The 26,384-nt window shown below is 39.8% G+C and overlaps 1 protein-coding gene and 1 long non-coding RNA gene across 6 annotated transcripts in view; one reads left to right on the top strand and one right to left on the bottom strand.

The window, feature by feature from the left end:
• Positions 1-1,968: 1,968 nt before the first annotated feature.
• The window catches only part of chchd6a (coiled-coil-helix-coiled-coil-helix domain containing 6a), a 41,280-nt gene continuing 16,864 nt past the window's right edge, over positions 1,969-26,384 (bottom strand). For 2 of the 5 annotated variants that reach the window (XM_029833760.1, XM_011621778.2), the window contains 3 exons: positions 24,009-24,079; positions 15,844-15,979; positions 1,969-2,726 (listed from right to left, as the gene is read on the bottom strand). In XM_029833760.1, coding sequence (XP_029689620.1) covers positions 2,703-2,726; positions 15,844-15,979; positions 24,009-24,079 — 231 coding nt within the window. In that variant the 3' untranslated portion in view covers positions 1,969-2,702. Of the gene's footprint in view, positions 2,727-15,843; positions 15,980-16,607; positions 17,173-17,192; positions 19,398-24,008; positions 24,080-26,384 lie in introns of those variants that run through there. The other 3 variants (XM_029833763.1, XM_029833762.1, XM_029833761.1) reach the window with 3 other exon arrangements.
• Positions 14,607-15,544, top strand: LOC115249160 (uncharacterized). The gene is made up of 3 exons (XR_003887862.1): positions 14,607-14,740; positions 14,872-14,904; positions 15,503-15,544. It is a non-coding gene; the product is annotated as an uncharacterized lncRNA (long non-coding RNA).

The raw sequence follows: 26,384 nt of genomic DNA, 5'->3' as shown, positions 1-26,384 counted from the left end.
GCTGGATGGAATTTCTATGCTTTTTCATTGACGGGGGGGTGGGGGTGGGGGGTGTTAGTGACTGTCGACTGGAGCTGCACTCTCGTGTTCCTTGTCCCCAGAGCAAGAGTCAGATAAATGGACGACACACATTAAACAGCTTTAAGCCACTCAGCACCAGAGAAAGAGCGGTTCATGTAAATGACGTGTGTGGCAAAAAGAAAAGACAAGTGGGAGAAACAAAACAAAACACAAAGGACGAAGAAAAATGAGAAGCTTAATCTGAGTTACAACAGTAACTCTTCCTGTACCTCATCCTTGCAGCTCCATCAGACACCAGAAGTTAAGCACCAGCCATGTATTTTCCTTTTTTCTTCAGCCACGTTTCGCCCATTCTAATTCCTCTCATGGCATTAGAGAAGTAGAAGGTTTGGATGCGGAGATTCAGCCAATTGCTATCAAAACCTGATCATAAAATCTTAAATAAACTGAAGTGATGAATATACTGCCTATATTCACTCACTCTTCTTTGTAAACAACATTAAATTTCTGATTTGGCAAAAGGAAATAACGTCAATCGAGCCTAGTTTAGTATATAATATACTTAGTATTTAGTATATTACACTAGATATATTTAACCCAGCATCACACAGAATGTCTCTCTGTCATCCGTCCGTCCGTCTGTCTGTCTTGGAGCTTTCTAAAGGGTCTGGGTCTCCAGACAATCTTGAATATAACAGATGCTATTTAATAAAGTTTTGAATTGAAATAATTCTGCATATGAGCTGATATTATATAAGGAAAACTGGCTTGTAGAAAAGCCAATTAACAACAACAATTAACGTTTGCCCAAGGACACTGTAAATTGTCGAGAAGGAACACCGTCAGCGGGAAGCTGCAGTTTTGGACATATTTCTAATAGTATTACACTTTAGCCATCGTATGCACATTTCTTTCAAAGCTTCTGATAAAAAAGCTTTTTGCCACAACCTTTCGCTTGTAAAGCTGCAATGACAGACGTGGGTGTTCACCTCGCTGTGTGCACGAGCACCATCTCTCTGAAAGGTTCAAGCAGGCACAACAACAGTCCTCCATCTCTTTCTTGGTGCTCTGTACAACCCCCCACCCCACCATTGGTGCAGTGGTAATTGGGTATGACACGGGATCAACAGGGAGAGAGAGAGACCGCATTTGAATGCGCAAAATGTCGTCTTCCTACTTCTCTCTTCTAACCTGATGCCTCCCAACTCTCAGGCTGTGCAAACTGCTGTTACCCTGGCAACATCTTCATGACTGCATCCTCTACTCTACCGTGCCTTTTCTTTCATTAAGATTGGCCTCTGGTGTCCAAATGTGTGTGTGTGTGTGTGTGTGATGTACACAGCAGCAAAGTCTTCTAAACCTGAATATGTGTGTGTGTGTGTGTGTTCCATCCCAATTACCAGAGCCTCACTACAGATCTGAGAGCTGTAAATCGGGGGAAATTACTCAAAGCTGAGAAAATGAAGCTAATTCAGACAAACGTGTGACTTTAAATCAATTACAGACATCATTATAAAGTCTGGTCGATCTGATTTAAAAGTAACATAACTGCTGAGGACTCCAAATATTTTCAGAGGCTAAAAATGTCATCCTTTATTTATGCTGTGTGGGTGTAGTTGTACTGTGTGTTTTTTCTTTACCTTGAATCTCCTTCATCTCAACTTTCTCCTTTCCAGCTCCAGCCTGGGGACAGAAATCTTCCTCTCTGCCTTGTACATTATTGCCATTTTTCTTCCCATTTGATAAATTGCTCAAAGACACGACTCGAGACTGTTGCATTTTATAATACCGAGCATTGATTCAATTGATGTAGTGGCTTGCTGATGCTATTAGCAATTAGCTCATCTTCAACAATGCAAAATCAAATGTTGGTTGACTGGAATATAACAGAATTGGTGGATGTCAGCATCTGATTCTGCTTCCAAAAAGAATAGAGACAAGAAAATATACAGTAAAAAGCACATTTATTCATCTTATGTTATTTAAAGAGCAAATGATGAGCAAAAAAATAAATTAAATGTTTATTCTCACCTCAGGTCTGGATAATGACCCAAGGATCTGGTTTAACATCAGATTGGTTTTGCTGTCTGTGTATCTTGTCAAATGTACTTGTAAACAACTGAAAACAATGCAACCCTGATCTAGATTTAAAAAAAAACAAACTGAATTTGAATAACTAAATAAATTCAGGCAGTACATAACATCTTCGATGGCCGATATTATCTATATTTAACAACACACATCTTTACACAGTCTTCACTTCACCACTTTCTTTCAAATATTTGGACGGTCTCCTGTCATACAGGTAGTGCTTTTTTAATCCTTTCCATCCCATTCAAGCCAGATGCATAGATGTTGTTCAAAAGTCAAATTCAGAAAATGAATAAAAATCCCTGAAAAAATACAAGTGAAAATTCAAAGGACTTAGTGCTAATTTTGTAAAAGTCAGACAATAACACACACGCATTATATTTCGTTCCAAAACGTTCATGACACAGAACATCTGAGGTCCTGTAATCAATGAAATCTGGGATAAATATGATGATAACAAACCTTAAAAGCCAAGACATGCTAAAAACACATCAACTCTCCCTTATCTCTCAGGAACGCAGCAGGTGCCGCTCTTCCTCCCAAACTGAAAGCTGTTGTCGGATGACAGCTTTAACCTTTTCTTCCTCTCTTCATCTTTGGTTGATCAGCAGGTTCTAGTGGAAAAAAGACAAGAGGGAATTAGTCAGGCTGCACTCTGGCCACATCCTCTAACCTTTAAGATGCTTTTTAGGTGAACACCTTGCACTTTCACAGATCGAATTGACCATTAAAGTAAAGCTGCGTCTTATAATGGCAGCCTTTGAAAATTAAACGAAATAGGTGCTGACTTTTGTTGTTCCATTCCAATATCACTACTCAGGAGCCTTGTCACGTAGCAAACAAAAATGTAAGGTTGTCTATCGCATAGAACTTGCCAAGCCTTTAAAATTCTAGTCTAGTTTATAAATAACAGAAAAAAAAGAGTTTGGAGTGTGGCAGAAATACTCAAAAATCCACACTGCCTAGTACAACTGTCTTTTGATTTTAAAGTATCAAATGATGACCTGCAGTTTGGGTTTTTTTTCTATTGAAGGCACAAAAAAGAAATCTTTGGGGAAAAAAAAAAGTTTGGGTGAGAATGTGAAAGAATACGACTTAATATATCTCTTATAGGCACCATAACCTTGTACTGTAGAGGTACTACCGGTAAATAAAATTACTTTCTGCTCTACCAATAAGAGAGGAGATGAGGTGAAAGATCAACCACTGGAGTTTAATTCTCTGTTCTTGTCTTTTGCAAGGTTTTGTGTACGTCTGAGAAAGGATCAGTCTGCTTTTATGCTCCGCCATGAACTGCTGCTCATTACTTTTATGACTAAAAATCTTAATGCTGAATGAGACACTTTTTAGTCAAGTTTGTTTAACCTCCCAGTTTGAAATTGGCTGTTAACGCCTACTCCTGTAACCTTGGAGAATAACCTCTAGTGATCAATAAAAGCGTGGCGATATGCATTAGATGGATAGTCTCAACAACAGACCATACGTTCTAGAGAATGAGACAATGCTCATGTGTGGCTAATGCCAGATTATTGGCTTAATATGTCAGGATCAATAACCGCTCTGAAAACTTATTAGTCTTTACTTCTGCTTTGCCAGAGCTACAGAATATCTAAGGAGAAGGCCTCTAGCTATCATCAAAAGGCGATTTGACCCTGAGTATTTCATCTTCCCCACACAATCGCAGGACTATGAAAACACATTCAACATTTTCGGAATATTATTTCATTTGAAAAGATGCTGAAACATGCCTCGACATATGCAGTCTTTTAATCATTTGTCCTATTACCCATCAATACCTCGAGAGGAATTTCTAGAATGAAAAGTCCCACGCTGATGAAAATAAAAATTTGACTTTATGGTCAATGTGGTATTTTCTATGTGCTTATTATGCGTGATGTTAGTAGTTAAAGTCATGGTTTACGATTTGTGTCATATTTCTGCAGTTTATCCACCTAATGTGATGCAATCAATCGGTGGCAACTTAAAGATGAGCAGAACATGCCATTTTTCTGACCGATTTATATAATTGGCTCTTAATCATCCTCCTTTGATTCAAACATGCCAGAATTACTCCAACCTCAAAATGCAGTATAGGCTGTATTAAAACTGTTGTCTTGACAAGAGAGACTAAAAGCATTTCTAATGAGAACTAGCTTCAACTTGAGGAAGTGTCAAGTCTCTAAAACTGAATTTTCAACTAACATTCAACTGTGAAATGATTAAAGTTAAGCACGAGCGACGTCGGAGATATCTCCAGCATGTTCACCATTGCTTTCTCCTGACAACAAGCTGGGAACAGAGTGCATTCAGTGTCATTGTGCTTGTGCTATGGCACCCTATCTATTTCCCATAAGGCTTGTTTAAATCCTTCTGCACCAGTGCGCTACTATATCATTTATCTGTAACAGTTTTATCTGGGCGAAGTCGGACTGTCGACTGTCTGAATGCTGTAGACACAACACCCCTGCTCTCTAAATGACATCAAACACAATCCACTTGATTTCAGAGTACTAGTGGCCAAGCATTATTGTCAGTTGACAGCAAATGACTGATTCTTGCCCCTAAAATCAGGACAGCAGCCATCTTTCCTGACTAATTTGTTATAGAAATATATGCATTTGTTGAGAAGTGTGACTTTTGAAGGTCTTTCTTTCTCCCTCACTACTCCATTCTCTCTTTTTTGTCCACAGCTTTCCAGAAGACAGAAGAATCTCCATCGGAGAGTTTGTAGAATAGCTCCTTGTAGATATTAGTTTAATTGTGAGTATACTTTTCACATTTAGGAGCAGGGAGCTATTTGGAGCAGTTACTTTGGTAATGTTTAATCACTTATCATTGTGTTATTCTTTGTGGTTTAGCTTTGGGAATGCATCTTTAGTTTGTTTGATATTTAGTATTGTGTAAGTTAATTTGGGGTATTTGACCATGCGTTTATTTTGAAGGTACTGGGTAGCTGGCGTGCACTGGGTGAGATTACATATATGGGTAGGCAGACACAGGTCAGTCAGGCACCTGGGAGGGTTTACGTTTTTTTTTTCCTCTTTCACTTCCATTTAAATTATATTGTTATGTCCAAGATATCAAATGCTTTTCAGATCTTATAACAAAAGGCAATTTAATATCTGCAAAATGCTAAATGGTACAAGTGTAACATAAAGATAATACTGTATGTGTTTAATTATTACTATCCAGATCTTAAATTAGCACACAACTACAACTTCTGAACAACTGTGGTACAAATACAAAAAGGTAATTTTGAAGTTTTGCACAATTTAAGAGCAAATAACATACATATATAACAATAACATAAAAGTATTTATTTGTAAAAGACCAGAGAGAGAGAGAGAAAATAAATCAGTTTCTTTAGAGTCCAGGGTAGGAACTGAGTGTGCAAACACAAAGGAGATGCAAGCCTTGCATTCAAACAAGAGAAGGTGGGGAGACAGATGGATTGAGTGACAGGAGAACACAAAGGAGAGGGCTGTATAAAGTGGACTGTTTCAGTAATGTTGTGGCTGTTACAATGTAACAAAAGCTGCCTAAAAGCCCCACTGTTGTCGTCTCTTATCCCAGCTGGTGGTCGTGGTTGTACAAAACCTCTTGAGGAATGAAGGTGACAAAATGCCAGAACAGTGGTGTGGACTTTGTTTAGGGAAGAGAAAAACTCCACAAACATATCAATCAGTTTATACAGCCGAAATGGCTTTCTGCAAAGCACAATACAGGAAAGCATTGATTTCTTTTTTTTTTTTTTTGAAAGATTCAGAAAATGCAGAAAGAAGTCGTAGGGGGTCTGGTGGTGCGGGTCAACTTCCTGGTGAACTGCCCACAAAGGTCAGGTGCAATAAGTGAAGGGGAAAAATACACTGAGGCTTATGTGGGACACCAATAACACAAAAATAATAACGGTTACCAGGGTTACAAATACTGGGGCTGAACAAAAGTCCCAAGAAATGCAAAACCGAAAAGACAAAGTGAGTAAGAAAATTATGAAGATAGAGAATGAAGCCTCAAATGTGATAACGTTTTCATTTAAAGATTTAGTGATTTTGCCCTTGTGTTGTTTTACAGGGGAAAAGCAATAGCAAGAAAAATTGGCAAACTCAATACATAAACAATACAAGACAGAGAAACAAGAGAGGAAGAGCAGCACATAATGACACTTGCTGGTGACTGGTTGTGATTGGCTGTACAATGATCAATACTGCTCTGAAAAAGAGGCTACACTGATGGCTTATGACTTAGGGCAAACAGGCCAGCAGTTTGAAAATAAAATCAATAGGTCCGACATTGCATCAAGGGGAAAAAAAATGAAGGAGGCTGTTGGGAAAATAAAGAGAATGCTTTAAGAGAGAAGCAGGATAAAACAAGAAAGACAAAGAGACTGGAGTATGCACAAAGGCAGGGAAAGAACCAGATGAAAGATGCCTGGTACAGAGAAGACAAGCAAAAAAAAGACGAAGATGAAGGTTTCGCTAGAGAGGGATTCGGAATAAAAGCAGCTACATCAAAACAAACGGATGAACCAGGAATCAAACCAAATAATAAAAAATGCATGTCTTCAAAATCTGAGATTCGAGGTCCTATATTTAATTAATTAAAGTGTGGCTAAAAGAAAGTCACTGATCTACGTAAAGATAAATAAAAATGTCATTTCTAATGCTTGTAAAGCCGTGCTGGGATGTACGGTGACCCTTTTGCCATCTGAGGTGCCTGTTATGACTTTTTGGCTGTAGCTTTAGCTTAACAACTCTGGCTGATAACTGTCTTTAGTGTTGAAGTCACTTTCAATGAGGTGAACTGATTATTTTAATAGTTTTAAATCATTTAAAAAAACCAAAAACAATTCAATCAAACCTATCAGAACCATAGATTCATTTCAGGGACAAAAAGAAAACAACCTGTTGCCTGAACATTGTATAAATTGGGAACATTTTCTTGGGTGGCGTTATTGAGAGCAGAAATCATTAGAATATATTTCATAATAATACGTGTGACAGTGTATCCAAGGTAGTTTTCTCTGTCACCTGGACTGTATTTCTTCTCTTTGAAGACGTTTCGCCTTCTATCCAGAAGGCTTCTTCAGTTCTAAACTCGCTGGGGAGAAAATATAGCCCCTGGGACCACTGGCATGTTAATGATCTGGGTGGTCACCTGAGAGCCGTTGGTCGGGTCGGGTCCAGGTCTCCTGGAATGGTGTGAATGTTTGTTTTGTTGTTGGAAGGAGTGGAGGACTGCATTGTATGTGGGTGATAGGAAGTGCCTCAGCCCACCACCTCTGTTTAAGGATGGTTTTTCCAATTTGACATGGATAGCTTCCTTGACACCCCTCTCAAACCAGCGGTCTTCTCTGGCCAGTACCCGTACTTGGCTGTCGAAGGAGTGCCCACTCTCCTTTAGGTGTAAGTGGACTGCTGAATCCTGACCCGAAGAGGTGGCACCTCTGTGTTGTGCCATTCTTCTGTGGAGAGGTTGTTTGGTTTGTTTGGAGACCTGGTGACTCACCACCAAGTGAGCCAGCAGACAAAGGGGAGACACCTCAACCGAAACTAGGTGAACGACCCAGCCAACGACTCTCAGGTGACCACTCAGATCATTAACATGCCAGTGGTCCCAGGGGCTATATTTTCAAGCTCTGTCCCCAGCGAGTTCAGAACTGAAGAAGCCTTCTGTACAGAAGGCGAAAGATCTTCAAAGAGAAGAAACACAGTCCAGTTGACAGAGAAAACGATACGATGACCTGGATGATTGAGAATCTACACAGATGTGTGACAGTGTAAAAAATCAGTCTGTCACAGTCCTTTCTAATCACCTCTATCGTGCTCCTGTGTCTTCCATGTGCTCCTCAGCCCAATCTGGCGCACCTGTTTGGATCTCGGCTCTTTAAACCCCCTGCCTGGCACTCACTCTTTGCCAGATTGTCTATGTGCTTATGTCCAACTCTCCTGTGTTAGTCTTCGGATTGTTTATTGGTTTTGACCGTGCCTCTTCTCAACCTGCCTGTCCTGGTAAACTGCTTATTCTTCTGTCTCACCAAGTCTTTTCCTGCTCCTTGTCTGTTCCCCTTTGCCTGACTTCTTCTCGTCCTGGAACGAGTTCTTTTCTGAAGATTATCAACCTGTGGAATTATTTCCTGGATTTTTTTTTTTTTGGACGCTGTTCGTTGATGAACTGAGACTGTTTATTGATAAAATTCAATCACTGGCAAAGTTCTTCCGTTTTGTTCATTGCATCTGGGTCCTGCTTCTGTCCATGATGGTGTGATTGTAGGCTTCCATCATAAATGTGTGCAACTACTGTACATGCAAGCACGTGTTGATGATTTTGTGTTGTGATAAACTTTCTCTGTAGAATGCCAAATAACTTGCAAAACCAATATAAAAATCATGCTCATTAATACACATAATCAAAAATTAAATGCCAAAGTCGGGGGTGGGGTGGGGTGTGGAAATATCTGCTCCTTGGCAAATCATCATTATAGAAAGATGTCTGTGTAAATTCTCAGTCATCCAGGTCATTGTATCCAAGGTAGTTTTCTCTGTCAACTGGACTGGGTTTCTTCTCTTGAAGACGTTTCGCCTTCTATCCAGAAGGCTTCTTCAGTTCTGAAATCGCTGGGGAGAGAGCTTGAAAATATATAGCCCCTGTGGACCATTAGCATGCTAATGATCTGGGTGGTCACCTGAGAGTCGTTAGCAGGGTCGTTGGTCGGGTCGTTCACCTAGTTTCTGTTGAGGTGTCTCCCCTTTGTCTGCTGGATCACATGGTGATGAGACCCTGCTAACGACTCTCAGGTGACCACCCAGATCATTAGCATGCCAGTGGTCCCAGGGGCTATATATTTTCAAGCTCTGTCTCCAGCGATTTCAGAACTGAAGAAGCCTTCTGGATAGAAGGCGAAACGTCTTCAAGAGAAGAAACCCAGTCCAGTTGACAGAGAAAACTACCTTGGATCATTATAGAAAGTTCTGCACTTTGAAAGGTGATAAGAAACCAGAGCAAGAACCCAATTAAAGCATCCTAAATTTTTTTAGAAGGCTAGAAAGTAGCGCTACGAATGTTTCATCTAAGGCTTTGCTTTCCAAGAAAAAATGAATACAGAAAACGCCCATGAGGAAACTCTTAATTAGGCTTAGTTTAAAAACTTGCAGACAGTGTGTAACATTCATAAATACATAGCAGTAGTGGAATAAACAAAGAATTGCATTGATAAACTAAGAACTGAAATAATTTGTGAAAAGTTTTATATTATGTATGGTCCGTTGCAGGTCAGAAAAGTAGTAAAAGCTCTCTAATGATCTACTTTATTTCAAGGGGATGCCATCGTTTCTCTTTCTGCCATATATGCTATAAGGTCTCTTAACTTTACTCTACCAAGCACTTCGTACTATTGGCCCAGCTTTCAAACTGTCCCAATACTTCTGCAACGCTTTCCTTTTTTCCCAACATTTTTCCCTATCAGAACTCTGTAAAGATTCTGACAATCACCTGTCCACATATGCTTCTTTCTTCTGACATTACATTTACTCATCTCAATCAGTTTCTTCCCATCTTCTCAATACTTAAGTTGCATACTGATGTGATTTACAACCTGTTATGTTCAGCATCCTTATCAGCAGTTGTGGTTATTTCTGGACATTTTACAACATGAGGTTCTATTTAGTTTATTTTTATTATTATTAATGGTGAGTAGTGGACGTGTGCTGCTGTGATCATGGCTTCATTCTGATCAATAACAAAAAAAACAAAGGTGAAAAAACTGAAGAAAAACAATCAATAGGACTGTAGGTATTATTCTGCTGTGAGTCACTGGCTTTGAGAAAGCCAGTGTGCAATTACTCAGCAAGCAGATACAGAAGTGTTATCAGTACACCAGTCTTGTCAATAGGGATTTTTCTTTTTTAAGAATAAATGTATTAAAACCTGAAACTGTGTTTTCTCTCTCTCTAACCTGTTATCTTCTTTTAAGATAGCCACAGTGAATCGTGCTTACAGGCTTAGAAAGCCTTAGGAACAGCACACATGCTGATATCGTTGACTAAAGAAGTCTTTCTATGATAGAACAAAGAAATGAACAGTAAAATCACATGACAAATATTACAATAACAAATATACAAGTACTATTAACAAAGCGAAAATGGAAAATTAACTTTGGAATTCCTTGCTGCAGAGTCATCATCAAGTGATTGCTGCCTAAAACTGCTCCGTTGTCTACCCAAGGCGAAACGTCTTCAAGAGATGAAACCCAGTCCAGTTGACAGAGAAAACTACCTTGGATACAATGACCTGGATGACTGAGAATTTACACAGACATCCGTTGTCTACGTTTCATATGCCTTTTTTTTTAAAAATCTGTTTTTAAGCCAGACTGCAAGGAAATTATACCAGTTGGGAATGATTTTTTTTAAATCTTATTGTTTTAAGTCTCTATATTCACTAATTTATTAATCCATGCTCACAAATATCTCTGCCTTAACACAGCATTTATAATCTTTAAAGTCCTTTTGATGGGAAGTGACAAGCTATCAGTCGATCCTCCTACACAGTACTGTGAAGACCCGAATCTTAGAATGGCAGGACTGTCAATGAACAAATAGGCCATCAATCCAAATGAATAGCCAAACAAGACCGAGGTGGAATTAAAGGTGCAAATTAATGCCCCTCACTGAGGAGACGGACAGTCAATCATAATGCACGGGGTAATTTCAGGCAATGCCTGACAAATCTGACATCTCATTTACAAGTCCTCCTACCCTTTGTACCCTAATTTTCTTAACCGCTAGAAAGGGCTGTTCATTTACGTGAGGCTTTGTCCACTGGTGTGCTTGGCAGGGGGCCAAACAAAATAGGGAGTCAATTAAATACAATTGGGAAAATGTGAAGGGCAGTTAAATAATTGCAATTTATAAAGGCTTTAATACATACTCAGGAAGACATTCTCACCTACACAATTTCTGTTGTATACATTTTCCTTTTTCCTGTACTTCAAAAACGTGTCTTGTATTGGAGTATTTGATCCAAGTTGCTGTATCTTTCAATTAGGTATTACAAATGTGCTCACGTTGTGCTTTGTGGAGATATTTTCACAAGGGGAAAAACTTTCAGGAAAAGTATATCACCATTTATTTGCCATAAAAATATGGTGTGCTTATTGAACCTAAGAAGCTTGTAAGAGTAACGAAGGAAAGTGAGGAATGTCGAAATTGGTGAAATTACATTTCCAGTCTTGTGTTATGGCCTTCTATGTGTCATAGATTGTTACAAATGTTTTGTCTCTTAGCTCCTCCACCAAATTTATATATATATACACTGCTCAAACAAATTAGAGGAACACTTCGAAAACACATCAGATCTAAACGGGGGGAAAAATGATCTTGAACATCTTTCCTGATTAAAAGTAGGTGATGTATTAGTAACAAAATGATGCCACATAATTTGACAGAAATGAAAATGATCACCCTATAGAGGGGGGAAATCAAAGACGCCCCAAAAATGAAAGTGAAAAAATGATGCAGCAGACTGGTCCATTTGGCCAAAATGTCATTGTAGCAACTCAAAATGATTCTCAGTCGTTAGTGTGGCCCCCACCTGCTTGTAGTCATGCCTGACAACGTCGGGACTCGCTCCTAATGAGACAACGAATGGTGTCCTGGGGGATCTCCTCCCAGATCTGGACCAGGGCATCACTGAGCTCCTGGACAGTTTGAGGATTAACCTGGTGGCGCCAGATGGACCTAAACATAATGTCCCAGAGGTGTTCTATTGGGTTTTGGTCAGGTGAATGTGGGGGCCTTCCTTCATCCTAGTCACATGAGGTCGGGCATTGTCGTGGACCAGGAGGAACCCAGGTCCCACTGCACCAGCGTTGGTTCATTATCTAACCTGTAGAGGTCTGTGCGTCCTTCCAGGGATATGCCTCCCCAGACCATCAGTGACCCACCACCAAACCGGTCACTCTGAATGATGTTGCAGGCAGCATAACGGTCTCCACAGCATCTCCAGACCCTTTCACGTCTGTCGCATGTGCTCAGGTTGAACCTGCTCTCATCGGTGAAGAGCACAGGGTGCCAGTGGCGTAGTTGCCAATTCTGGTGGCCTATGGCAAATACCAATCGACCTCTTTGGTGCCGGGCAGTCAGCACAGGGCCCACTACAGGACGTCAGGCCCTCAGGCCACCCTCATGGACCCTGTTTCTGATTGTTTGGTCAGAAACATTCACACCAGTGGCCTGCTGGAGGTCATTATGTAGGGCTCTGGCAGTGCTCATCCTGTTCCTCCTTACACAAAGGAGCAGATACTGATCCTGCTGAGGGTTTAAGGACCTTCTACGGCCCTGTCCAGCTCTCCTGGAGTAACTACCTGTCTCCTGGAATCTCCTCCATGCTCTTGAGACTTGCTGGGAGACACAGCAAACCTTCTTGCAATGGCATGTATTGATGTGCCATCCTGGAGGAGTTGGACTACTTGTGCAACCTCTGTAGCGTCCAGGTACCGCACCATGCTATCAACACAGATGTTGATCCAAGCCAAATGAATAACTACAGCAGTAGAAAGTCAGTCAGTAAAAAATCAGCCAAAAGAGATGAGGAGGGAAAAAAAGTATCAGTGGCCTCAACCTGGAAAGCCATTCCTGTTTTGGGAGTCATCTCATTGTTGCCCCTCTGATCTCTGATGCACCTGTTGTTGATTTAATTAACAACAAAGCAGCAGAAACTGATTAACAACCCCCTCTGCTACTTAACTGACCAGAGTATATATATACACATATATATATATATATGTGTGTGTGTGTGTGTGTGTGTGTGTGTGTGTGTGTGTGTGTGTGTGTGTGTGGGTATATATATATATATATGAATTGAAATGCTTAGATTGACTCTTTTAGTAGGTGAGGTATAAAACAAATAATATCGGTGGCTCAGAGCAAAGAACAGAACTCACTCTCTCAAATTTCTCCTGAAGATTTGACTGCGGAGTCCCATATCTAAAGCGCATTGTACCCTTTGATTTTGGAGGAACTCCTGGGTATCAGACCAAACAACTATTAAGCCTTACTAAGTGCAACCTTTTAGAAGGCTTATCTTGCAGACATTCAGATCTTGCCCATGTTGTAGTCTCCGAATCGTCTGTGATTAAAAATGCTCTTTCAACCATCGTCCCAGTTTTATTAAAATAAGATTAACTCATTTTTTGCCTTTTTTCTCTAAATCTCTCTTGTGTCTCTTTTCAAAACCTTTACTTTCTAAAATCACCCTTTCAATATTTTTCTGTCCATCACCTTCTCTTTTCTCCTCCACTGTGTGACCTGATCACTGGCCAGTGATCATCATCAGAGCAGATAATCGTTCCCAATGGCTTTGATGTCTCTGCGGGCAGTATAGACACTGTATGTGTGTTGTGTATGTATTGGCATCTAAGTGTGGAGATAAATGACTCAAAAAATCCCACTGAATGTGTGGACAGTGTTTGTGGTACATGCTGCAGCGCTCATATCAAACCCAACCCCCAGAGGATAATGACTGGAGGTTGTCAGCTCTGTCTCTGTGAGCTCAGTGGGATCCTCCTCTCATTTGCCATCAAACACACATGTACACGAGCCCGCATGAAAACTGTGCTCTGAACCAGCAGGAAAATGTCAGTGGTATAGAGGCCTTGCCCACTGACCTGCTGTGACACTGATCAAAACACATCAGAGTTGCTTTTTGAGACAAAACAAGATCTGGAATGAATTCAGTCCCAGTAAAGACCTATTCCACTCTGGAATGAAAAGTTCCTATGTACAGATGTTTGCTTTATAATGTCTAGCATTTAGTTGTTGGGTTTTCGAATGTCTGTGTAGATTCTCAATAATCCAGATCATAGTTATCCAAGATAGTTTTCTGTGTCAACTGGACTTTTTTCTTCTCTTTTGAACACGTTTCACCTTCTAACTGAAGTTCAGTTCTGCAGAACTGAAGAAGCCTTCTGGATAGAAGGCAAAACGTCTTCAAAAGAGAAGAAAAAAGTCCAGTTGACACAGAAAATTACCTTGGATGGGTTTTCAAATCATACTTTTTTTAACATGTTCTTTCTCCTCTCCCTCTTTCTTCCACATTAAAAAGTAGCCTACAAGGTCAGAGATATTATACACAAATTTTGCAAATATTCAATGTATAAATGGTACAGAAAGTGCCAAAAGAAGAGTGTGAGCTACTTCCCATGTTTTGTGTCATATTTTGCACAATGATACTTTATCTACATTAACACATGTTAATGTCTGGGACAAAATTAACAGTAACAAATTTAGCCTCTGCAAAATGGTGGGACTTGCAAACATTTTTACAACCAGTGGATAAATAAACAGACTTTTAGATGGTCTTTTGAATTGAAGAGTATGAAGTAACAAAGATAACCCACAGGGGGCACCTTTATGTACATGTCAAAGCAGCTAGCAAAAAGCAGCATGTGGTACATGTTGTCTGATGATGATGGTGAAGAACACCTTCAAATGAGCAACGGACAACATTGTGCAACATTCTGTCTTCTACACATCTTACGCTTCTTCAGCTCCCAGTTTCTTTTTAACTCTATGAGTCTGTAATTTAAAACTGCTGAAGATATACACCATTTAGAGCACATGCCTGAATCCAAGTAAGTAAAAGTTTCTGTCTATCTACATATCCGCCCATCCATCATTGTGACTTTGACCACTATGACCTTTTGCACATAAATCTCAACCCTACAACTAAACCTTTATTCTTATTTTGCTTACATTCTTTCAGCAGTGGTGTTGTAACATCATTGAAGACCTTAAGGTAAATTGAGGATAATTATGCATATTAATGAAAGCAAAGTCTGATCATGCAGTAAATACATCACAAAATCCACCGAATTCATACTGGACATAAGAAAGACTTTGTGAAAAGAAAGTGGAAGTAATTTCCAAATTTTTGGCCTGTGGTGGATATTATGTTGATGTAACTGCTTGGTTATAATTAAGTGCATGTCTATAATTAAAAAAATGCTACACTTTGTCATATTTTCTGTTACAGCTTAAAAGATTTTGCCCTGTAGGGTGTATCCAACTACAGCGAGAAATTATAGAGGCTGAAGTGACAGGCTGAACTGCCACTGAATACTTATTTCTTAGGAAGCCCAAAGAGTGTTTACCTTTGAAACAGTGTCATTTTCAATTTAGACAGGGAAAATTTCTTGTGGTGAAGAACATGGATTTCAGACTTTTACATCAGACAATCACTATGAGAGCTGAATGCTTCTCATGACATTTTCCCTCTCTAAAAGCCTAAAGTGACAGCACTCAAAATCTCATCAATCTGTTTTTTTGAGGTCTTTAACTAGCCCAGAATAGACTTGAGAAGATGAAAAGAAATTAATTTCTTTCTTTTACATCAGACAGTGTTCTCCTATGGAAATAACAACCTTTCTCACCATGGAAAACTTCAAAAGCTGCCTGTCAGACTCAATTCTCATGAGGTAAACCTATCTAAAATTTTGCTTCTTTAAAGGTCCATATAAAATTTATATTCTACAATAATATAGGTCTGTTGCTGTTTTGATGTGAACGCTGTTGCAGATGGTTAAAAAAAAGTAATTCATGTGTACATTTTCAAAAATACCTCCATTTTCTTCACATTGGTGATAAGCTAAATATAAATAACTAAAACAAGAAATTTGCAAAATATTCAACTGTAGTAAGATGAAACACAAACGCTAAAATTCAGAGGAGCACCCACCTTCTTCGCGGCATCAATACACTGCAAATATGCTTTGGCCAAGTCTGCACATTGCAGAGAATGGTCCTTATTCCCCTTGTAACAGGATAAAATCTGTGTTTGCAGATTCGAACAAACCGGGACTGTGATGCGAGCCCTGGAACAGACAGATGAAAAAAGAAGTACTCTCTTATTTCACTGTAAAACAAAGCAAAAACCCCAAACAACACCTCAAAAAACTGAAATGTAAATATACTTTATGTTATATTATATGTAATATACAAACACAGGTTCACCATAATTTGACAACTCTCAAATGTGGACATCAGCGTATACATTCAGCAAACTCATTTCATATTTTGCCATAACTCCCCCTGCGTATGTCCAAGGTTGATTTTCAAATACGCACTCGAATTCCATATTTACTCATGTTTATTTGAACTAATAATGCAAAACAGCTATTAAAACTATTTCTATGCAATGCCGCAAACTCCCTAAAAATGTACATACAATATATTTCACATGTAGTAAAATGTGGTAAAAGTCTTTATTTAAAAAAAACAAAAAACAGACAAGCACACTGAATGTCACAACATCTTGTAATAATCCTACTTTAATAACACAATGGCACGATCACACAGCATTACAAATCACCACACACACATACACACACACACACAGAAATTACAAGCAGTCTGCAGCCATATACAGGCACACAGTCAAAATTTCAAGTTAAGACTAATTCTATTATATTTGTATCAGGTGCTGCACTACGACACACATTTTCAGGGTAAAATCTGATGAAATTCAACGCTTTAAACCATCTACAGTGAGTATGGAACGTGCTTCATTCCAACTCCCGCCATTAGTGTTAAATCACATTTAATTGAGTGGGTAGGTTCAAGCTAATCAAATCCATCAGTAAAGTGTGTGCTTCCAGAGATCAAATCGGACATGCTTAATTTGATATGTGGGTGTACAATAATTGGTCTTTGCCTGTCTATCTGTTGACTGTTAACTATGACATGCTGGTTACCAAGGTGCCTCGCTGTAATGAAGTCTGAATGTGTGAAGCAGGAACAAGCTTAGTTGTGTTATGCACACCCACGCTGTTGTGAAGTGGCATGCACACAAATGCAAGCATGCGTGCACACATGCAGACATCCTGGTACTATTATCTATGTGGTGACTTTTGTTGACATAACATTCCCTTACCCTATACGTAACCATGCCAACTAAACCCCTAACCCTAATCCAAACTATATTCTAACCTCAACCCTAACATCAAGTCCTTTGACGTTCAGAAGACCAACCAACATTTCCCCACTCACCTAAAATGTCCTCACTTTGCTAGTAGAGTATGCATTTTGGTACATAATGTGCAAAAATACAAGAACACACACATCCACAAACATTAGTTCTGAGATGTGTTTCCTTTCTACTTTCAGACACATTTACGTGAGCAACATTAAACACAAGATTTAATTAAAAACAAATTAAATACAGCTTTTGGCTTTGATTGGTGGAAAACATGTGACCTTGGTGTTTCAATTAAAGCATACTGTTTCTTGATATCTTTATGAGTAGAATCAGTAATTCTGGCTGAGATTAAGTGAGGGTAGACGATTAAAAAACAAAAATAGACATCAAAATATACAAAGGTGAGAAGGGGGTCAAACAGAAGAAAGGAAAGAAGTAAGGCATGTACTGTCATAAGCCCATTTGAAAACAGTTTAAAAGAGTCAACTCTGCAACACCTCCAACGCCTAATTTCCCTGATTAATCTTCCAGTTTTCTTCTCTGACTTGTTCCCTTTCTTGCTTTTCCTGGATGCAGCCCCTCTTTTTTCCTCTCATCAAATTAATGACACAGAATATGAGGCGTGCCATCTCTCCTGCTCTCTCCCTCCTCCTCCCTCTGTCTCTTTCAGGCCTCCAAAGATAAGGAACTCTCCTTTAATTTGAAATAAATGGCCTTCATCAGAGGAGCCAAAACCTTCTGATAGCGAGGCATGGTTTATTAGAGGCGCTTGAAGCAGAAAATTGGCTCAGTCGCTGCAAAAGCTAAAGCTCCATCCACATACCACACCAAATTGAAGGTAAAGTCTTAAATCAACAATATCAACTCAGACGCTTCGAAAAATAAATAAATAGGGGAAACATGGACATGGTATGTTAAAAAAAAAAAGAAAAAGCAGAGAGCAGTGCTTTGGGTTCTTGCATGCTGTTGCAGAAATGATAATTTAATGTGTGTGGGAGTCATTTTGCAGAGCTCTCTAAACATCTATGAGCTGTAAATACAACAAAATTCATACAGTTAGATTAGTTCTTTAATTAAGGGGGATGCCTATTATTTTTAATCTCCCAAAGCAGAGGCGGAGGCACACATAATGTTCGGGCCTTAGAATTGTGGACCATGCAGACCAGCTTACCAAGACAAAGACAGGAAGGAAAATGAAAGAGGAAAATTGGAAAATACCAGACAAAACACAGACCACCAACTATAAAAGGTTCTGGCAAAGCTATGAGACTGATAACGAAGATGCCTTTTATCGCCTCTAAACCACGCTTCCAAGTTAAGAGAGATTTATTATGTGTGTGTGTGTTTGTGTGTTCTTCATATGAAGCATTTTATGTCCTTCATGCCATTTATTTTCTATTCAGTGAACTACAAAGTATGTGTATCTTGGCTTTTGTTTCGAGCTTTTAATTAGGAAAATCTTGTTAACATCTAACAATTAGTAGCGCTCAAGAAATGAAAAATGCGGCGCATCCTATGTTCTGACAGTGATTTGCAATTTTAGTGGAGGCCTGCTGCGACATACAGCATCATTTATTTCTAAAGTTAAATAAAATATAGCAAGCCTATTTCAAACCTGTCTAAATAACATTTCGGCTTAGGAAAAAAGTTTAAGTGAGAGAACTATTCAAAAGACAGCACAAAATTGACTACCTAGAGGGGGAAATGAATAGTTGGATTAAAAAGGGCTGATTTTCAATACAAGCTGCCTTAGCACAGATGGTAAAACATTACAAAACAGTAAATGAGGGATTGATGAGATTGAGGATTGTAAAGCAGTTTATTTCACCAACAGACTTCGACAAAAGTGTGAAGAGGTTTTATGATTGTTTTTTTCTTTCTTTAAATGCTTTCTCCCTTTATCATGGGGACGGTCATGGAGCCGATCCCAGCGGCATATGGAATAGGCAGGGTACAACCCCCAAATCTTCACATAGGGGGTTCCATATGTGAGCTTATGGGGGTTTGCTACCTTGATCATTGCTACCGTGAAGGAGTCCTGGAACACGTCTGTGTAGATTCTCAATAATCCAGGTCATAGTTATCCAAGGTAGTTTTCTTTGTCCACAAGGGCTATATTTTCAAGCTCGCTCCCCAGCGAGTTCAGAACTGTAGAAGTCTTCTGGATAGAAGGTGAAATGTCTTCAAAGAGAAGAAATACAGTCCAGTTGACAAAAAAAAAAAACTACCTTGGAGTCCTGGAACCTTCCCACTTGAACTGTGACCCTCATCTTCTCATGCCGGTTCCCTACACACTCAGCTGTTCCCCATGATTGCTATCAGATAGAATCGTGGGAATTAACACAGAATGAGAAGTGCACGTAATTAGAATAACAATCATAGCGCAATGAGCATTTTAAGTAAAACTTGATAATCTCCCCTGTCAGGACTAATTCCTAGACCAACACCAGCATATATCCTACATATTGAATAACGTGCATTAATGCTAATCATTTAATCTATTTCAATCATCTATATCTAACACCTATTCTTGTTATGCTGAATGGATTGGGCATAGCTACATCATGTTCAATTTGTTTAACATGTTCCCTCTGATTGAGGTAAATGATTTTGTCAACACTTGATTTGCAACTGAAAAGGATTAAAATTTTCTTATTTTAAGCTGTGTAAAGTGGAACAAAGTTAGCAATTCAGATTGGGACACCCATATGTAAGACGCCAGCTCATTACAGGGTGTGAGCTTTTGCAGATTCTGCACCTTGCTCAAGGGTACCTCGGTGGCACTCTAAAGGTGTCCTGGCACCTCCCCCCTGCAACCAAAACACCTTGTAAATATTGTCTGCACCAGGTCTTGAACCAAGAACCCTCTGATTCTCTTCCAACTCCCCTTCTGACCGCTTCCACCGCCCCACCACTGTTTTTATTTTCAATAGTAATTACTAATTGTCTGCAACAATGTTACGCTTTGAGGAACACTTCTAATCTAAAGTAATACGAAGGTAGGATTTATCTCAAACTTAGAATTTCTAAAATTGGCATGCTTTACCATTACTTGCATGATTAATATTGGTGCAGTGATAAAGAGAAAAAAGAGGGGCGATAACAAGCAAGAGCAGGCTCCAGCAGAGGGAAAGAGAAAAGCTGAGTGGGAGTTGCTCCTTATCTGTAACTTGTAGCTTGTATGCACCTGCACCTTGACAGCTTTGCAATTGACTGAGGGCACACATTCCTGTTTCCCTATCTTGTATCTTCACCCTCCTTCACTCGGCCTTGCCCATCTCTAAAGCCCTATCACAACAGCAATGAAGAGGAGTGGGCGCTATATATTACATTGCTTTTACTTTGGCTGTCAAAGCAAATACTGGAGGCAAAACCATTCATTTCAATGCCTCTTGCATTTTTCAGGCGGCTATATTAGTTAATCTATATCCTTATATACTGCACAAAACACATCAGATCTAAACGGGGGGGGGGGGGGGGGGGGGTGATCTTGAATATCTTTCCTGATTAAAAAAATAGGGGATGTATTAATAACAAAATGATGCCACATAAGTTGATAGAAATGAGAAAGTGATCACCTATGATGATCACCTATAGGGGAAAAAAAGACACCCCAAAAATGAAAGTGAAAAAATGATGCAGCAGACTGGTCCATTTGGCCAAAAAGTCATTGTAGCAACTCAAAATGATTCTCAGTCGTTAGTGTGGCCCCCACCTGCTTGTAGTCATGCCTGACAACGTCGGGACTCGCTCCTAATGAGACAGCAAATGGTGTCCTGGGGGATCTCCTCCCAGATCTGGACCAGGGCATCACTGAGCTCCTGGACAGTTTGAGGATTAACCTGGTGGCGCCAGATGGACCTAAACATAATGTCCCAGAGGTGTTCTATTGGGTTTAGGTCAGGTGAATGTGGGGGCCTTCCTTCATCCTAGTCACATAAGGTCGGGCATTGTGGTGGACCAGGAGGAACCCAGGTCCCACTGCACCAGCGTTGGTTCATTATCTAACCTGTAGAGGTCTGTGCGTCCTTCCAGGGATATGCCTCCCCAGACCATCACTGACCCACCACCAAACCGGTCACTCTGAATGATGTTGCAGGCAGCATAACGGTCTCCACAGCATCTCCAGACCCTTTCACGTCTGTCGCATGTGCTCAGGTTGAACCTGCTCTGTTCGGTGAAGAGCACAGTGCGCCAGTGGCGTAGTTGCCAATTCTGGTCTATGGCAAATGCCAATCGACCTCTTTGGTGCCGGGCAGTGAGCACAGGCCCACTACAGGACGTCGGGCCCTCAGGCCACCCTCATGGAGCCTGTTTCTGATTGTTTGGTCAGAAACATTCACACCAGTGGCCTGCTGGAGGTCATTATGTAGGGCTCTGGCAGTGCTCATCCTGTTCCTCCTTACACAAAGGAGCAGATACCGATCCTGCTGAGGGTTTAAGGACCTTCTACGGCCCTGTCCAGCTCTCCTGGAGTAACTACCTGTCTCCTGGAATCTCCTCCATGCTCTTGAGACTTGCTGGGAGACACAGCAAACCTTCTTGCAACGGCACGTATTGATGTGCCATCCTGGAGGAGTTGGACTACTGTGCATCCTCTGTAGCGACCAGGTACCGCACCATGCTATCAACACAGATGTTGATCCAAGCCAAATGAATAACTACAGCAGTAGAAAGTCAGTCAGTAAAAAATCAGCCAAAAGAGAAGAGGAGGGAAAAAAGTATCAGTGGCCTCAACCTGGAAAGCCCTTCCTGTTTTGGGGGCCCTCTCATTGTTGCCCCTCTGATGCACCTATGTTGTATTTCATTTACAACAAAGCAGCAGAAACTGATTAGCGACCAGATTAACGTTTGACTGGTAGGTTGCTATACTCTGATTAAAAAATGTTCCTTTAATTTTTTTGAGCAGTTTATATTTAGAGATTGACGAGGCACAGCGGTGTGCCTCACCCACGGTACAAATATGCTACGGCAAGGGGGAGCCAGGACACCAGGTCAGTGTGAAGGTTATTTCATCATCACCCCCCAATATCAAGATTGGGTACAAAGCCCCAATGACAGACGGACTCGTGACAAGGGCAGCTGACCTGAGAGAGAGAATCATGAAGTCCTGGGGGAACTCAACTACCTCCCTGCCAAGGCTAACAGACAAAGTACCAGACCAATCTCTACTGGAGGACATGAACATGGCACTATCAACCATCCCTACCACTACCATCACTGAGACCAATCAGCTGATGTATGCAGCGGCAACGGTTATCCTACAGATGCTTGGCTATAAGATGAAGAGCATGAATAGCCATAAGGAGCAAATGGCCCCATGGAGGAGAAGGCTAGAGGCAAAAATCATGGCGACACGGAGAAAAGTCAGCCTCCTAACAGAGCTGAGTAGAGGCGTGAATCCAAGGACAGAGCGGCCCAAGAAGTACAACAAACTGTCCATACCTGAGCACTGGAGACTGCTTAGCAAAGGCTCACAGCCCTGGCTACCCGACTAAAGAGGTACGCAAGAGAAGTAGAGGAAAGGAGAATAAACAGGGTGTTCTCCACTAACCCGGCCAAGGTCTACTCTCAATGTCAGGGCAACAAGATGACAACAGACCCCCCCAGGAACAATACTGGAAGAGTATCTGGGAGAAAGAGCCAACGCATAACACTACTGCCCGATGGCTGCAAGACCTACAGACTGAGCACAGCCAACTCCCAGAACAAGACCCAGTAGTCATCACCTTAGCAGACATCCAAACAAGAGTGTCCAAAATGAAGAGCTGGACAGCACCAGGGCCCGATTAGATCCACGCCTACTGGCTTAAGAAGCTGACTGCACTCCATGAACGCATGCCAGCACAGATGAACCAGCTGCTAACATCAGGGGACCACCCAGAGTGGCTAACCCAGGGCCGGACAGTCCTCATAGACGTGTACAGTACATGTATTTGTGTAGCAAAGCAACACAGAAATTTGTTTTTCTTGCATGCACGTAAACACACTTATTGTATTTTTCTTCTTAAACACCCCATTGGAATGTTAAATACTTTGAGTTTCAATAATTATTACTCAACAGTTTTTTTTCTCCTTATTTAGACGGGTCTGTTTTTCTGACATTATCAAAATCTGCAAAGAGTGATTTCTGGTGTGCTGGAGTTCGACATTTGTGAATGCTGCAAGTTGAAGTTCTTGCTTCTCTTCTCATCATCTTTTAGTTTGTCTTCATCTTTGTGACACACACAAATATAGAACCACACACAGACACACACCTTTCAGAGTGCAGCAGAGAGAAAAATTTTGCTGCAAGGATTAAATGATGGATTAACAGACAGACACACACACACACACTTCTTATACACAACTTACAAAATGGAAGGGGGCCTTTTAGACAATAAAATGTATTACATTCTATAGTTGCTTTAGCTATAACATATAACATGCCCCACACACTTTCATAAATTTGCAGATTTGATAGTTGCACTAGCCTGAAATCAATATGACTACATGGCAACGTCTTAAAAATAAAGTTTTAAAGATGGATAAGAACACTAGAAAGTACATTTAAAAAGTAATGGTAAAGCTTTGATTGGTGTAACTTTAAACTGCGATACTATAGTTATACATATTCCACTCTAAACCCCTGGTCAGAACCTGATCTACAGCACCAGGATGTGTTGACTTTACTTTAATATAAGTGCAAAAAAGCAGTATTCAGTCAGTGGAGATGGTCCTGCATTGTCATAAATATAAAGAGTTTGTTACATTGACAGATGTGTGAAAAATGTGTAAAAAACATTAACATCTAATGCTAGCTGTTAGCATTCTGCATATTTTTTCACCTGTGTCGGTGTGTTTATGAATAATATTACCAGGATTTTTTTTAACACATCTATAACTGGTGGACAGTAATTTTATGTGTGCACGTAAGTATGCCTCACCTCATTTTTGCTTCAGTCTCAGAAGCAGCCTGGTGAAATTGCTCCTTGCTCTGATTGTATCTTTCCCAATTCTATGAAACACAGAAAAAAAGAAAAATCATGAAAAAAAACTTCTTTTACATGTGAAAATTTCTTTACGGCATTTAAAGTTATCTCTGGGCTGATAAACAAGATTTAGAGTTGTAATTCTTTGAAGCATATTTCCTTTACATTCTGACAGACAGTGGCACAGAAAAGCATTTTCATACATCATACATTAACATTGTTTAAATTTGAGAGCTGACAGGCAGTACCAAGATCCAAAGCTCCAGTTCACGGTTTGCCATTTGTCGTTCACGGTTATTTACATCTGATTTAATTGGTTTTGTGCACCTTTTCTATGAATTTTGATGTGACCAACCAATCAAGAGATGTATTATCTTACATTTGTTACCAGGCACTCTAAATGAATAGTGTCCATGAGTTTAGAAGGCACTGGCCAAACCTTTCAACAATTATGCTTGACCAACTCAGGGGAAATAATCAACTGTTATGATTGATTATTTATTTTGCATATAAGGAATAAAATGTCATTCAAATCAATAAAAATGTTTTTTAAACCCTGGCCTTTTCTCAAAAAACTTGAGCTCAGCAGTGGTTGAATTATATTTTTATTTTTATATTATATTTTTAAGAGCACATTGCACAGGAGGACATTGTAACAATACAGTAAGTGTTCAGCATGTTTGATGTGCAATGGACTGAAATTGCTATCATATGTTAAAGATTCAGGGCAAATAAAAATTGCACTCACATTGGCTGTCACGTCACTGTCCTGTATTTGTCATTATACAAGTAATGATATGGAAAACATGATTAAAAACCCAGATGGATTGATTCTCAGCAGCGAACTGGAGCACATTCATTTGTACACAGGCATAAACGTATGGTTTAAAAAAGTACAGGTATTGTTAACTAATTCATACAGTATATCACAACTACACTTTGCCCGTGGGTTATTATAATACATTAGTCATATGTTTCAGTGCAGCTTTCAAAATGTACTATTGTGGTCTAATGTGGCCACAAAAGTGTGAGTTTTTGGGTGTCTTCTTTTGTGTTAGAGAAAAGCATACTACATGTGTTTGAGGCAGGAAAGTGTTCCTGCTCTCTTTTGTTGAGCATTTAGTTTAAAAAAAACCCCCAAAAAACCCAGATGGACTTTAAATATGGATTGGGGTGAACATGATCCATTTCTACTGGTCCAGTAAAGCTTGTACTGGTTGCTGCCACAAAGTATGAAAAGACCATCAAGGAAAAGGTCAAAACACTAGAAAGCACCCCACTCTTTAATGCTATGCCTTATTAAAGGGGAAATGCATTTACAAACCTGTGTAGTAGTAGTTAGCCTCGCAGTTCCACCAATATGCATATGCATAAGCAATATTTGTGGTTCAGTATCATGCATAAGGCTTCAACACATAAACTGCTGGGTTGTGCAATTGAGCCAAGAAGCTTCATATCAATAAAGCAAACATCCTACCAGGCTGCAGACTCTCAATTTTCGTCAATTTTTCAATTTTCCTTTGCTATTCTGATATTATTGTAATGATTAACTTATACAATAAGAAGCTTGATTGCTTGATTTAAGGTTACTAAAGCTGGTTATTACTTATAGGTAATTAAAGAGCTATAACTGCAGTTCACAGTGACAGTGCAAACAAAGAAAACAGATACACTATTTGCAGCCATGGTCACATCGCAAACATTGTGCAATAATGTTCCTACGGATTATTAGGCTGAGAAGTCATCTGGGAAATCAGATCTTTGATAACTTACTTCTACACTCGGTGTAACGCCATAGGCAAAATACTCAAAATTGATGGCATGTGTGCATGGTACTGCTCTTGATGACTACTGAATATAAATTTAAAGCACCTACAGCAGCAGGTGGGTGTAACATCAAACACATTTGATGCCAGTTAAAACTGCATGATCTCTTTATAAGGTCTCTTTGGAAAACTTAATCAAAGATGTTAAGAAGCTCAGCGTTGTCACTGATAATTAACAAGTATTAAGTAATATATAATTAACAAGAATAAGTACATAAAAACCCCAAATGTTCTGATAACAAAGAAGAGCAAATTAGCCATACCATGTAAGTTCTGCCTGCTAACAAGTAGACAATATTGTATGGAAATGCTATAGTGTATTTGTTGTAAATTGAACTGTTTCAAAAAACTGTCACACAATGTTTTTCTGATGATTTGTTTCGATGACTTTCGCTGAATGTGTCAATCCTACCTGTCATAAAACTAACGTAATTTTAAAATGATCCACATTAATTGCTCATTGTGTTAATATTGTGTCTTTTTTGAACTAACCAAAAGGATATTT

This window comes from Takifugu rubripes, chromosome 3 (genome assembly GCF_901000725.2).
Source record: "Takifugu rubripes chromosome 3, fTakRub1.2, whole genome shotgun sequence".
NCBI lineage: Eukaryota > Metazoa > Chordata > Actinopteri > Tetraodontiformes > Tetraodontidae > Takifugu > Takifugu rubripes.
This window is presented reverse-complemented; position numbering and strand designations above follow the sequence as displayed.